Source organism: Oncorhynchus mykiss, chromosome 19 (assembly GCF_057628025.1).
Source record: "Oncorhynchus mykiss isolate SJ-2025 chromosome 19, ASM5762802v1, whole genome shotgun sequence".
Taxonomy (NCBI): Eukaryota; Metazoa; Chordata; class Actinopteri; order Salmoniformes; family Salmonidae; genus Oncorhynchus; species Oncorhynchus mykiss.
Window position 1 is genome coordinate 69,019,594 of NC_143040.1, and position 15,023 is coordinate 69,034,616.

General features: G+C 42.4%; 1 protein-coding gene across 1 annotated transcript; it reads right to left on the bottom strand.

The window, feature by feature from the left end:
* Positions 1-13,832: 13,832 nt before the first annotated feature.
* LOC118941507 (uncharacterized) lies at positions 13,833-14,935 on the bottom strand. Its single transcript, XM_090211614.1, has 3 exons — positions 14,588-14,935; positions 14,319-14,486; positions 13,833-14,102 (listed from the first exon to the last, which is right to left on the bottom strand). The coding sequence occupies exons 1-3, from the start codon at positions 14,831-14,833 to the stop codon at positions 13,899-13,901; spliced, it is 618 nt and encodes a 205-aa protein (XP_090067740.1). The 5' UTR covers positions 14,834-14,935; the 3' UTR covers positions 13,833-13,898.
* Positions 14,936-15,023: the final 88 nt, after the last annotated feature.

The window sequence follows — 15,023 nt, forward strand, 5'->3', positions numbered from 1 at the left end:
TTTGAGCTGAGACAGGAGAGGAAATTCCTAGATGGAGATGCCAAGAATGGACGGAGCATCTTCTGGAACAACTTGTCAACGAAGCTGGCGTTGTTCAGCTGTGCATTCATGAAGTTGTTGAGTTTGACATCTCCAATGGCATCAAGGACATTTGGCATAGCTGGACTGCTGGTGTTGGGGTTCTGGAAAGGTATAAACAGATGTGTATTGACAAAATCCACACATATTGCCAACATTTTGTTGTAATTCTGGGATTCAACATACCATGCTGGAGTAATCCAGAAGAGCCTGGTCCAGAATTGCAGCATTGTTTTGGAAGAACAGCTTCCACATTTCTGTTGAGTAAGTCTTTTTGCTGGACAATTGGCATTTCAGGATCGTCACCAAGTTGTCCGCTGACAGAATGGTTGTCTTAAAGAAAATAATGCAGGGATGTGAACGAAATTAGACAACTGTGACATCAACATGAGTAACATCAATAAAGAAGATGAGGACGAGAGAAATGTATCTGTTGCTACTGACAACATTTAGTGGTGAATTGAAAAAGCTTACTGAGGAACAGGCATATTCAGAGATGTTGAAATTGCAAAGGGATTCATTGGAATTCCCAATCGACATTTGTTGCTTCAGTTGTGTGCTGTAGGAAACGGTAATGAAAAATACATTATTAGTTTACAAATGATACCCTGTGTGTCTCAATGTCTTACAACCTGCACTGTGCAAGACAGCACTGAACCCACCTGTTAAATCCAGCACAAAGTTGTTTCTCTGCAAAAGAGAACATAAAAACAATAGTTCTTCAGACACAAATCATAAATTGCCAATCTGATTCAAGAAAATGTCAATTGCACAGCTAGCATCAACTTACCATTGACCAATGTTTCTTTGCACTATATGGGGGGGAAATAATATTGTTACCAGTGTGAAATTAAATGAGAAAACAAAAGAGATGCTTTGGCTTTCTGAACAATGCCACAATGCAGATACCAGATGCATGACCTTTCCCATATCGTAAACAAAAGGTCTATTTAAAATAAGCTCCCACTCAGAGAGTACTTACCACAATTAAAGCTGGAGGCCTTGAGCAACCTTTGAGGGGGATAATTGAAATAAGGTCAGTCAATCAACGGGAAGATTTCGGAGCATATGAGTTAGCAAAATAACACAATGCCTTTTTGGAGATTTTTTAAATGTTCTATAAATGCTGGGTTCAGAAGATACAGTGTCTGTTGTTGAAAAATAGCAGTTTATAACATACGTTGGAATGTCTTCATCAGTGCATCCAAGCTTGCCTTTACACCCTGTGAGAGGTGAGGCGGAAGAGATTCCAAACTTTGGTCGAGACCCGTAAATCTGAGAGAAAAAGGAAAGAGACATTAGTACAGTCTTTTGTCAATCTGTACTTTACGAGGCAGTCCCTTGTACGTTTGTTTGGGGTAAAGTAGTCTCTTACATGGCATTGTAGGATTCACAGGTGATGTTTAGGGGGATATCAACCAATCTGCCAGGATGGAAGCTGGCCAGCAGAACAACCAGATTGACTTGGAACCACAGCTGGAAGTCTTTTGGCTCAAAAACGTCGAATTTGGGAGCAAGAGCCATCAAGGTCAGGTCTAGCATTGTGTCTCTTACGGCTGTGTTTGTGATGATAGTGATGTTTTCCTGGAAAATAAATGGTTCATGGTTTAGGAGGACATCCATTCATCCTGATTGTTTTGTCAGATGACTTTGTCGAGAGCCAGGTCTCACTGTACAAGGTCCATTCCAGCCAGAGAGTGATGTACTGACCTGCTTGGTGACTTCAACAAAAGTCACAAAGAACTCATTGAGCTGCTCTTCCCTTGGAGATTCCAGCAAGCTGATGAAAACGTTCTTCACAAGAGTCTCATTCTCCAGAGCGCCAGTGCTTGGGTCCAGTATCAATTCAGCTTTCTGGTTTGGTGAGAGGGAGTCTAGAACTGCCACCTGGGGAGAAGAAGACAACAGAATACAATGCATTAGCCCTCTAAATAGCCATAATTCCACACATGAGCAGTGTCAAACTAGTCAATTCTGGTTGCAAAGAACACTGGCAAACAATTGTTTTACCCCTGAGATGTTGAAGTCTTTGAGATCCGAATAGGTTGTGTACTCGGAGTATGAACCCAGGTTGATTGCAAGCCAGTCATTGTCATCGTGGATGTCCTGCCTGCAAGCTAAAAGACATGTATGGCCGTTTTGGTTATTGAAAAGTGGAGTACATTGATGTTATATTCAATAGAGAAGGAAGCAACATGCCAACTGTTCACTCCTTTCAAAAAAAGCACACTTCATTCAGCATAGGCGATGAAGAATCAAACAGAAAGCCAATGAGCACAACAACCTGCTTGGTGAGTCCTACCTGGTCCATTGATGAGGTGCACAGATTTCCTCAGGTATTTCAGCAGGACTCTTGCGATTCCTTCTCTTCTATCCTGAGTCATTTCAGGGAAAGCTCTGTCCATTCCATTTACACTGTAAATGGGAAAAGATACACTCATGACGCTTCCACCCCACATTTGCAATAGATTTTAGTCATCGAATCCATGGCTAATTTTAGCAGGAAGTTGGCCCCTACTCACATGACTTGGTAGTTGGTGCAGTTGACGTTTGAGGTAGCAATGGTGAGCATGACTTCATTCAAACTGGGGAGGATGGGAATCAGCTTTACTTCGAACCATGCAATCCAGTCCAGCGTTTCGAACTCTGGGAATTGAAGGCTGATGATGTTGAACGTCTGATTCATCATCACATCTCTCACGGCTGGATGGATGTCAGGAATCTGTTGAAACACATGACCAGAGTTCCTCAACACTGCACAACTCATCACGGCATTCCATCGAGCTTTGCCGGTAATACATGAAAGTAGAAGATTGATATGTTGCTCGTTGCTCATTTGTTGTCTTTCACTATCCACAAAGGGAGACACAGGAAGACATGGGGATTGCTATTTGTCAAGATGAAATCATGCAGTTTGTTTATCTCAAAAGTGCATTACCTCTTCCTTTGCGGTCAGTTGCGTCAGAAACTCGTCAACATTTTTGAAAGCGTCACCTTCCTCCAGCCGCGTAAACACAAGTTTAATGTCATCTGTGTCATTCAATGCCCCAGAGGTCAATGTCAATTGTGCCACTTGGGTTGGGGTAAGCAGCGACAGTGATTCCTTCTACAAATAGAAAAAGCAAAAGAAAGGTGGCACATGTCAGTGAGTGGCGCGGTAATGTTATTGAGGGGATAACCATCCAGACAAACACCTAGGCCACTTACGCTGGAGAAGTCGGGATTAAGGACTTGTAACTCCTGCAGTTCTGCAAAAACAGAAAAGATGCCAAAGTTCCTCTGGAGCCAGTCCATGCTTCCACTGGTGTTTGAGACACAGCCGGGATCTGAAACAAAAGCAGAGTTAAACAAATGGACTTTAAGTTCCCCTAAGCAGATGAGTTCAATGGATTGGCCCAGAGAAGTGTGTATGTTTTTGCGCTTTCCAGAACCATTTATTACCTGATGAGTCATTTCTTGAAAGGAATGGATAGATGTAATGAGTGAAGATCACTCGTTGTTGCTCTCTGTCCATGGAGGCTGATTGGTTGCTTAGAGTCTCAATGCTGAAAGAGAACAGAGCCCATGTTACCTATGTTATCTTGACTTCTTATTCAATTGTAGGCATATCACCAGTTGTATTGACAATGGCATTGGGTATCATGGCTTTACATACACAATTTGGTAGGTCTGACAACTGAAGTTCTTTGAGCTGAGACAGGAGAGGAAATTCCTAGATGGAGATGCCAAGAATGGACGGAGCATCTTCTGGAACAACTTGTCAACGAAGCTGGCGTTGTTCAGCTGTGCATTCATGAAGTTGTTGAGTTTGACATCTCCAATGGCATCAAGGACATTTGGCATAGCTGGACTGCTGGTGTTGGGGTTCTGGAAAGGTATAAACAGATGTGTATTGACAAAATCCACACATATTGCCAACATTTTGTTGTAATTCTGGGATTCAACATACCATGCTGGAGTAATCCAGAAGAGCCTGGTCCAGAATTGCAGCATTGTTTTGGAAGAACAGCTTCCACATTTCTGTTGAGTAAGTCTTTTTGCTGGACAATTGGCATTTCAGGATCGTCACCAAGTTGTCCGCTGACAGAATGGTTGTCTTAAAGAAAATAATGCAGGGATGTGAACGAAATTAGACAACTGTGACATCAACATGAGTAACATCAATAAAGAAGATGAGGACGAGAGAAATGTATCTGTTGCTACTGACAACATTTAGTGGTGAATTGAAAAAGCTTACTGAGGAACAGGCATATTCAGAGATGTTGAAATTGCAAAGGGATTCATTGGAATTCCCAATCGACATTTGTTGCTTCAGTTGTGTGCTGTAGGAAACGGTAATGAAAAATACATTATTAGTTTACAAATGATACCCTGTGTGTCTCAATGTCTTACAACCTGCACTGTGCAAGACAGCACTGAACCCACCTGTTAAATCCAGCACAAAGTTGTTTCTCTGCAAAAGAGAACATAAAAACAATAGTTATTCAGACACAAATCATAAATTGCCAATCTGATTCAAGAAAATGTCAATTGCACAGCTAGCATCAACTTACCATTGACCAATGTTTCTTTGCACTATATGGGGGGGGGGAAATAATATTGTTACCAGTGTGAAATTAAATGAGAAAACAAAAGAGATGCTTTGGCTTTCTGAACAATGCCACAATGCAGATACCAGATGCATGACCTTTCCCATATCGTAAACAAAAGGTCTATTTAAAATAAGCTCCCACTCAGAGAGTACTTACCACAATTAAAGCTGGAGGCCTTGAGCAACCTTTGAGGGGGATAATTTAAATAAGGTCAGTCAATCAACGGGAAGATTTCGGAGCATATGAGTTAGCAAAATAACACAATGCCTTTTTGGAGATTTTTTAAATGTTCTATAAATGCTGGGTTCAGAAGATACAGTGTCTGTTGTTGAAAAATAGCAGTTTATAACATACGTTGGAATGTCTTCATCAGTGCATCCAAGCTTGCCTTTACACCCTGTGAGAGGTGAGGCGGAAGAGATTCCAAACTTTGGTCGAGACCCGTAAATCTGAGAGAAAAAGGAAAGAGACATTAGTGCAGTCTTTTGTCAATCTGTACTTTACGAGGCAGTCCCTTGTACGTTTGTTTGGGGTAAAGTAGTCTCTTACATGGCATTGTAGGATTCACAGGTGATGTTTAGGGGGATATCAACCAATCTGCCAGGATGGAAGCTGGCCAGCAGAACAACCAGATTGACTTGGAACCACAGCTGGAAGTCTTTTGGCTCAAAAACGTCGAATTTGGGAGCAAGAGCCATCAAGGTCAGGTCTAGCATTGTGTCTCTTACGGCTGTGTTTGTGATGATAGTGATGTTTTCCTGGAAAATAAATGGTTCATGGTTTAGGAGGACATCCATTCATCCTGATTGTTTTGTCAGATGACTTTGTCGAGAGCCAGGTCTCACTGTACAAGGTCCATTCCAGCCAGAGAGTGATGTACTGACCTGCTTGGTGACTTCAACAAAAGTCACAAAGAACTCATTGAGCTGCTCTTCCCTTGGAGATTCCAGCAAGCTGATGAAAACGTTCTTCACAAGAGTCTCATTCTCCAGAGCGCCAGTGCTTGGGTCCAGTATCAATTCAGCTTTCTGGTTTGGTGAGAGGGAGTCTAGAACTGCCACCTGGGGAGAAGAAGACAACAGAATACAATGCATTAGCCCTCTAAATAGCCATAATTCCACACATGAGCAGTGTCAAACTAGTCAATTCTGGTCATGCAAAGAACACTGGCAAACAATTGTTTTACCCCTGAGATGTTGAAGTCTTTGAGATCCGAATAGGTTGTGTACTCGGAGTATGAACCCAGGTTGATTGCAAGCCAGTCATTGTCATCGTGGATGTCCTGCCTGCAAGCTAAAAGACATGTATGGCCGTTTTGGTTATTGAAAAGTGGAGTACATTGATGTTATATTCAATAGAGAAGGAAGCAACATGCCAACTGTTCACTCCTTTCAAAAAAAGCACGCTTCATTCAGCATAGGCGATGAAGAATCAAACAGAAAGCCAATGAGCACAACAACCTGCTTGGTGAGTCCTACCTGGTCCATTGATGAGGTGCACAGATTTCCTCAGGTATTTCAGCAGGACTCTTGCGATTCCTTCTCTTCTATCCTGAGTCATTTCAGGGAAAGCTCTGTCCATTCCATTTACACTGTAAATGGGAAAAGATACACTCATGACGCTTCCACCCCACATTTGCAATAGATTTTAGTCATCGAATCCATGGCTAATTTTAGCAGGAAGTTGGCCCCTACTCACATGACTTGGTAGTTGGTGCAGTTGACGTTTGAGGTAGCAATGGTGAGCATGACTTCATTCAAACTGGGGAGGATGGGAATCAGCTTTACTTCGAACCATGCAATCCAGTCCAGCGTTTCGAACTCTGGGAATTGAAGGCTGATGATGTTGAACGTCTGATTCATCATCACATCTCTCACGGCTGGATGGATGTCAGGAATCTGTTGAAACACATGACCAGAGTTCCTCAACACTGCACAACTCATCACGGCATTCCATCGAGCTTTGCCGGTAATACATGAAAGTAGAAGATTGATATGTTGCTCGTTGCTCATTTGTTGTCTTTCACTATCCACAAAGGGAGACACAGGAAGACATGGGGATTGCTATTTGTCAAGATGAAATCATGCAGTTTGTTTATCTCAAAAGTGCATTACCTCTTCCTTTGCGGTCAGTTGCGTCAGAAACTCGTCAACATTTTTGAAAGCGTCACCTTCCTCCAGCCGCGTAAACACAAGTTTAATGTCATCTGTGTCATTCAATGCCCCAGAGGTCAATGTCAATTGTGCCACTTGGGTTGGGGTAAGCAGCGACAGTGATTCCTTCTACAAATAGAAAAAGCAAAAGAAAGGTGGCACATGTCAGTGAGTGGCGCGGTAATGTTATTGAGGGGATAACCATCCAGACAAACACCTAGGCCACTTACGCTGGAGAAGTCGGGATTAAGGACTTGTAACTCCTGCAGTTCTGCAAAAACAGAAAAGATGCCAAAGTTCCTCTGGAGCCAGTCCATGCTTCCACTGGTGTTTGAGACACAGCCGGGATCTGAAACAAAAGCAGAGTTAAACAAATGGACTTTAAGTTCCCCTAAGCAGATGAGTTCAATGGATTGGCCCAGAGAAGTGTGTATGTTTTTGCGCTTTCCAGAACCATTTATTACCTGATGAGTCATTTCTTGAAAGGAATGGATAGATGTAATGAGTGAAGATCACTCGTTGTTGCTCTCTGTCCATGGAGGCTGATTGGTTGCTTAGAGTCTCAATGCTGAAAGAGAACAGAGCCCATGTTACCTATGTTATCTTGACTTCTTATTCAATTGTAGGCATATCACCAGTTGTATTGACAATGGCATTGGGTATCATGGCTTTACATACACAATTTGGTAGGTCTGACAACTGAAGTTCTTTGAGCTGAGACAGGAGAGGAAATTCCTAGATGGAGATGCCAAGAATGGACGGAGCATCTTCTGGAACAACTTGTCAACGAAGCTGGCGTTGTTCAGCTGTGCATTCATGAAGTTGTTGAGTTTGACATCTCCAATGGCATCAAGGACATTTGGCATAGCTGGACTGCTGGTGTTGGGGTTCTGGAAAGGTATAAACAGATGTGTATTGACAAAATCCACACATATTGCCAACATTTTGTTGTAATTCTGGGATTCAACATACCATGCTGGAGTAATCCAGAAGAGCCTGGTCCAGAATTGCAGCATTGTTTTGGAAGAACAGCTTCCACATTTCTGTTGAGTAAGTCTTTTTGCTGGACAATTGGCATTTCAGGATCGTCACCAAGTTGTCCGCTGACAGAATGGTTGTCTTAAAGAAAATAATGCAGGGATGTGAACGAAATTAGACAACTGTGACATCAACATGAGTAACATCAATAAAGAAGATGAGGACGAGAGAAATGTATCTGTTGCTACTGACAACATTTAGTGGTGAATTGAAAAAGCTTACTGAGGAACAGGCATATTCAGAGATGTTGAAATTGCAAAGGGATTCATTGGAATTCCCAATCGACATTTGTTGCTTCAGTTGTGTGCTGTAGGAAACGGTAATGAAAAATACATTATTAGTTTACAAATGATACCCTGTGTGTCTCAATGTCTTACAACCTGCACTGTGCAAGACAGCACTGAACCCACCTGTTAAATCCAGCACAAAGTTGTTTCTCTGCAAAAGAGAACATAAAAACAATAGTTATTCAGACACAAATCATAAATTGTCAATCTGATTCAAGAAAATGTCAATTGCACAGCTAGCATCAACTTACCATTGACCAATGTTTCTTTGCACTATATGGGGGGGGAAATAATATTGTTACCAGTGTGAAATTAAATGAGAAAACAAAAGAGATGCTTTGGCTTTCTGAACAATGCCACAATGCAGATACCAGATGCATGACCTTTCCCATATCGTAAACAAAAGGTCTATTTAAAATAAGCTCCCACTCAGAGAGTACTTACCACAATTAAAGCTGGAGGCCTTGAGCAACCTTTGAGGGGGATAATTTAAATAAGGTCAGTCAATCAACGGGAAGATTTGGGAGCATATGAGTTAGCAAAATAACACAATGCCTTTTTGGAGATGTTTTAAATGTTCTATAAATGCTGGGCTCAGATGATACAGTGTCTGTTGTTGAAAAATAGCAGTTTATAACATACGTTGGAATGTCTTCATCAGTGCATCCAAGCTTGCCTTTACACCCTGTGAGAGGTGAGGCGGAAGAGATTCCAAACTTTGGTCGAGACCCGTAAATCTGAGAGAAAAAGGAAAGAGAGACATTGGTGCAGTCTTTTGTCAATCTGTACTTTACGAGGCAGTCCCTTGTACGTTTGTTTGGGGTAAAGTAGTCTCTTACATGGCATTGTAGGATTCACAGGTGATGTTTAGGGGGATATCAACCAATCTGCCAGGATGGAAGCTGGCCAGCAGAACAACCAGATTGACTTGGAACCACAGCTGGAAGTCTTTTGGCTCAAAAACGTCGAATTTGGGAGCAAGAGCCATCAAGGTCAGGTCTAGCATTGTGTCTCTTACGGCTGTGTTTGTGATGATAGTGATGTTTTCCTGGAAAATAAATGGTTCATGGTTTAGGAGGACATCCATTCATCCTGATTGTTTGTCAGATGACTTTGTCGAGAGCCAGGTCTCACTGTACAAGGTCCATTCCAGCCAGAGAGTGATGTACTGACCTGCTTGGTGACTTCAACAAAAGTCACAAAGAACTCATTGAGCTGCTCTTCCCTTGGAGATTCCAGCAAGCTGATGAAAACGTTCTTCACAAGAGTCTCATTCTCCAGAGCGCCAGTGCTTGGGTCCAGTATCAATTCAGCTTTCTGGTTTGGTGAGAGGGAGTCTAGAACTGCCACCTGGGGAGAAGAAGACAACAGAATACAATGCATTAGCCCTCTAAATAGCCATAATTCCACACATGAGCAGTGTCAAACTAGTCAATTCTGGTCATGCAAAGAACACTGGCAAACAATTGTTTTACCCCTGAGATGTTGAAGTCTTTGAGATCCGAATAGGTTGTGTACTCGGAGTATGAACCCAGGTTGATTGCAAGCCAGTCATTGTCATCGTGGATGTCCTGCCTGCAAGCTAAAAGACATGTATGGCCGTTTTGGTTATTGAAAAGTGGAGTACATTGATGTTATATTCAATAGAGAAGGAAGCAACATGCCAACTGTTCACTCCTTTCAAAAAAAGCATGCTTCATTCAGCATAGGCGATGAAGAATCAAACAGAAAGCCAATGAGCACAACAACCTGCTTGGTGAGTCCTACCTGGTCCATTGATGAGGTGCACAGATTTCCTCAGGTATTTCAGCAGGACTCTTGCGATTCCTTCTCTTCTATCCTGAGTCATTTCAGGGAAAGCTCTGTCCATTCCATTTACACTGTAAATGGGAAAAGATACACTCATGACGCTTCCACCCCACATTTGCAATAGATTTTAGTCATCGAATCCATGGCTAATTTTAGCAGGAAGTTGGCCCCTACTCACATGACTTGGTAGTTGGTGCAGTTGACGTTTGAGGTAGCAATGGTGAGCATGACTTCATTCAAACTGGGGAGGATGGGAATCAGCTTTACTTCGAACCATGCAATCCAGTCCAGCGTTTCGAACTCTGGGAATTGAAGGCTGATGATGTTGAACGTCTGATTCATCATCACATCTCTCACGGCTGGATGGATGTCAGGAATCTGTTGAAACACATGACCAGAGTTCCTCAACACTGCACAACTCATCACGGCATTCCATCGAGCTTTGCCGGTAATAAATGAAAGTAGAAGATTGATAGGTTGCTCGTTGCTCATTTGTTGTCTTTCACTTCCCACAAAGGGAGACACAGGAAGACATGGGGATTGCTATTTGTCAAGATGAAATCATGCAGTTTGTTTATCTCAAAAGTGCATTACCTCTTCCTTTGCGGTCAGTTGCGTCAGAAACTCGTCAACATTTTTGAAAGCGTCACCTTCCTCCAGCCGCGTAAACACAAGTTTAATGTCATCTGTGTCATTCAATGCCCCAGAGGTCAATGTCAATTGTGCCACTTGGGTTGGGGTAAGCAGCGACAGTGATTCCTTCTACAAATAGAAAAAGCAAAAGAAAGGTGGCACATGTCAGTGAGTGGCGCGGTAATGTTATTGAGGGGATAACCATCCAGACAAACACCTAGGCCACTTACGCTGGAGAAGTCGGGATTAAGGACTTGTAACTCCTGCAGTTCTGCAAAAACAGAAAAGATGCCAAAGTTCCTCTGGAGCCAGTCCATGCTTCCACTGGTGTTTGAGACACAGCCGGGATCTGAAACAAAAGCAGAGTTAAACAAATGGACTTTAAGTTCCCCTAAGCAGATGAGTTCAATGGATTGGCCCAGAGAAGTGTGTATGTTTTTGCGCTTTCCAGAACCATTTATTACCTGATGAGTCATTTCTTGAAAGGAATGGATAGATGTAATGAGTGAAGATCACTCGTTGTTGCTCTCTGTCCATGGAGGCTGATTGGTTGCTTAGAGTCTCAATGCTGAAAGAGAACAGAGCCCATGTTACCTATGTTATCTTGACTTCTTATTCAATTGTAGGCATATCACCAGTTGTATTGACAATGGCATTGGGTATCATGGCTTTACATACACAATTTGGTAGGTCTGACAACTGAAGTTCTTTGAGCTGAGACAGGAGAGGAAATTCCTAGATGGAGATGCCAAGAATGGACGGAGCATCTTCTGGAACAACTTGTCAACGAAGCTGGCGTTGTTCAGCTGTGCATTCATGAAGTTGTTGAGTTTGACATCTCCAATGGCATCAAGGACATTTGGCATAGCTGGACTGCTGGTGTTGGGGTTCTGGAAAGGTATAAACAGATGTGTATTGACAAAATCCACACATATTGCCAACATTTTGTTGTAATTCTGGGATTCAACATACCATGCTGGAGTAATCCAGAAGAGCCTGGTCCAGAATTGCAGCATTGTTTTGGAAGAACAGCTTCCACATTTCTGTTGAGTAAGTATTTTTGCTGGACAATTGGCATTTCAGGATCGTCACCAAGTTGTCCGCTGACAGAATGGTTGTCTTAAAGAAAATAATGCAGGGATGTGAACGAAATTAGACAACTGTGACATCAACATGAGTAACATCAATAAAGAAGATGAGGACGAGATAAATGTATCTGTTGCTACTGACAACATTTAGTGGTGAATTGAAAAAGCTTACTGAGGAACAGGCATATTCAGAGATGTTGAAATTGCAAAGGGATTCATTGGAATTCCCAATCGACATTTGTTGCTTCAGTTGTGTGCTGTAGGAAACGGTAATGAAAAATACATTATTAGTTTACAAATGATACCCTGTGTGTCTCAATGTCTTACAACCTGCACTGTGCAAGACAGCACTGAACCCACCTGTTAAATCCAGCACAAAGTTGTTTCTCTGCAAAAGAGAACATAAAAACAATAGTTCTTCAGACACAAATCATAAATTGCCAATCTGATTCAAGAAAATGTCAATTGCACAGCTAGCATCAACTTACCATTGACCAATGTTTCTTTGCACTATATGGGGGGGGGGAATAATATTGTTACCAGTGTGAAATTAAATGAGAAAACAAAAGAGATGCTTTGGCTTTCTGAACAATGCCACAATGCAGATACCAGATGCATGACCTTTCCCATATCGTAAACAAAAGGTCTATTTAAAATAAGCTCCCACTCAGAGAGTACTTACCACAATTAAAGCTGGAGGCCTTGAGCAACCTTTGAGGGGGATAATTGAAATAAGGTCAGTCAATCAACGGGAAGATTTCGGAGCATATGAGTTAGCAAAATAACACAATGCCTTTTTGGAGATTTTTTAAATGTTCTATAAATGCTGGGTTCAGAAGATACAGTGTCTGTTGTTGAAAAATAGCAGTTTATAACATACGTTGGAATGTCTTCATCAGTGCATCCAAGCTTGCCTTTACACCCTGTGAGAGGTGAGGCGGAAGAGATTCCAAACTTTGGTCGAGACCCGTAAATCTGAGAGAAAAAGGAAAGAGACATTAGTGCAGTCTTTTGTCAATCTGTACTTTACGAGGCAGTCCCTTGTACGTTTGTTTGGGGTAAAGTAGTCTCTTACATGGCATTGTAGGATTCACAGGTGATGTTTAGGGGGATATCAACCAATCTGCCAGGATGGAAGCTGGCCAGCAGAACAACCAGATTGACTTGGAACCACAGCTGGAAGTCTTTTGGCTCAAAAACGTCGAATTTGGGAGCAAGAGCCATCAAGGTCAGGTCTAGCATTGTGTCTCTTACGGCTGTGTTTGTGATGATAGTGATGTTTTCCTGGAAAATAAATGGTTCATGGTTTAGGAGGACATCCATTCATCCTGATTGTTTTGTCAGATGACTTTGTCGAGAGCCAGGTCTCACTGTACAAGGTCCATTCCAGCCAGAGAGTGATGTACTGACCTGCTTGGTGACTTCAACAAAAGTTTCAAAGAACTCATTGAGCTGCTCTTCCCTTGGAGATTCCAGCAAGCTGATGAAAACGTTCTTCACAAGAGTCTCATTCTCCAGAGCGCCAGTGCTTGGGTCCAGTATCAATTCAGCTTTCTGGTTTGGTGAGAGGGAGTCTAGAACTGCCACCTGGGGAGAAGAAGACAACAGAATACAATGCATTAGCCCTCTAAATAGCCATAATTCCACACATGAGCAGTGTCAAACTAGTCAATTCTGGTCATGCAAAGAACACTGGCAAACAATTGTTTTACCCCTGAGATGTTGAAGTCTTTGAGATCCGAATAGGTTGTGTACTCGGAGTATGAACCCAGGTTGATTGCAAGCCAGTCATTGTCATCGTGGATGTCCTGCCTGCAAGCTAAAAGACATGTATGGCCGTTTTGGTTATTGAAAAGTGGAGTACATTGATGTTATATTCAATAGAGAAGGAAGCAACATGCCAACTGTTCACTCCTTTCAAAAAAAGCACGCTTCATTCAGCATAGGCGATGAAGAATCAAACAGAAAGCCAATGAGCACAACAACCTGCTTGGTGAGTCCTACCTGGTCCATTGATGAGGTTCACAGATTTCCTCAGGTATTTCAGCAGGACTCTTGCGATTCCTTCTCTTCTATCCTGAGTCATTTCAGGGAAAGCTCTGTCCATTCCATTTACACTGTAAATGGGAAAAGATACACTCATGACGCTTCCACCCCACATTTGCAATAGATTTTAGTCATCGAATCCATGGCTAATTTTAGCAGGAAGTTGGCCCCTACTCACATGACTTGGTAGTTGGTGCAGTTGACGTTTGAGGTAGCAATGGTGAGCATGACTTCATTCAAACTGGGGAGGATGGGAATCAGCTTTACTTCGAACCATGCAATCCAGTCCAGCGTTTCGAACTCTGGGAATTGAAGGCTGATGATGTTGAACGTCTGATTCATCATCACATCTCTCACGGCTGGATGGATGTCAGGAATCTGTTGAAACACATGACCAGAGTTCCTCAACACTGCACAACTCATCACGGCATTCCATCGAGCTTTGCCGGTAATACATGAAAGTAGAAGATTGATATGTTGCTCGTTGCTCATTTGTTGTCTTTCACTATCCACAAAGGGAGACACAGGAAGACATGGGGATTGCTATTTGTCAAGATGAAATCATGCAGTTTGTTTATCTCAAAAGTGCATTACCTCTTCCTTTGCGGTCAGTTGCGTCAGAAACTCGTCAACATTTTTGAAAGCGTCACCTTCCTCCAGCCGCGTAAACACAAGTTTAATGTCATCTGTGTCATTCAATGCCCCAGAGGTCAATGTCAATTGTGCCACTTGGGTTGGGGTAAGCAGCGACAGTGATTCCTTCTACAAATAGAAAAAGCAAAAGAAAGGTGGCACATGTCAGTGAGTGGCGCGGTAATGTTATTGAGGGGATAACCATCCAGACAAACACCTAGGCCACTTACGCTGGAGAAGTCGGGATTAAGGACTTGTAACTCCTGCAGTTCTGCAAAAACAGAAAAGATGCCAAAGTTCCTCTGGAGCCAGTCCATGCTTCCACTGGTGTTTGAGACACAGCCGGGATCTGAAACAAAAGCAGAGTTAAACAAATGGACTTTAAGTTCCCCTAAGCAGATGAGTTCAATGGATTGGCCCAGAGAAGTGTGTATGTTTTTGTGCTTTCCAGAACCATTTATTACCTGATGAGTCATTTCTTGAAAGGAATGGATAGATGTAATGAGTGAAGATCACTCGTTGTTGCTCTCTGTCCATGGAGGCTGATTGGTTGCTTAGAGTCTCAATGCTGAAAGAGAACAGAGCCCATGTTACCTATGTTATCTTGACTTCTTATTCAATTGTAGGCATATCACCAGTTGTATTGACAATGGCATTGGGTATCAT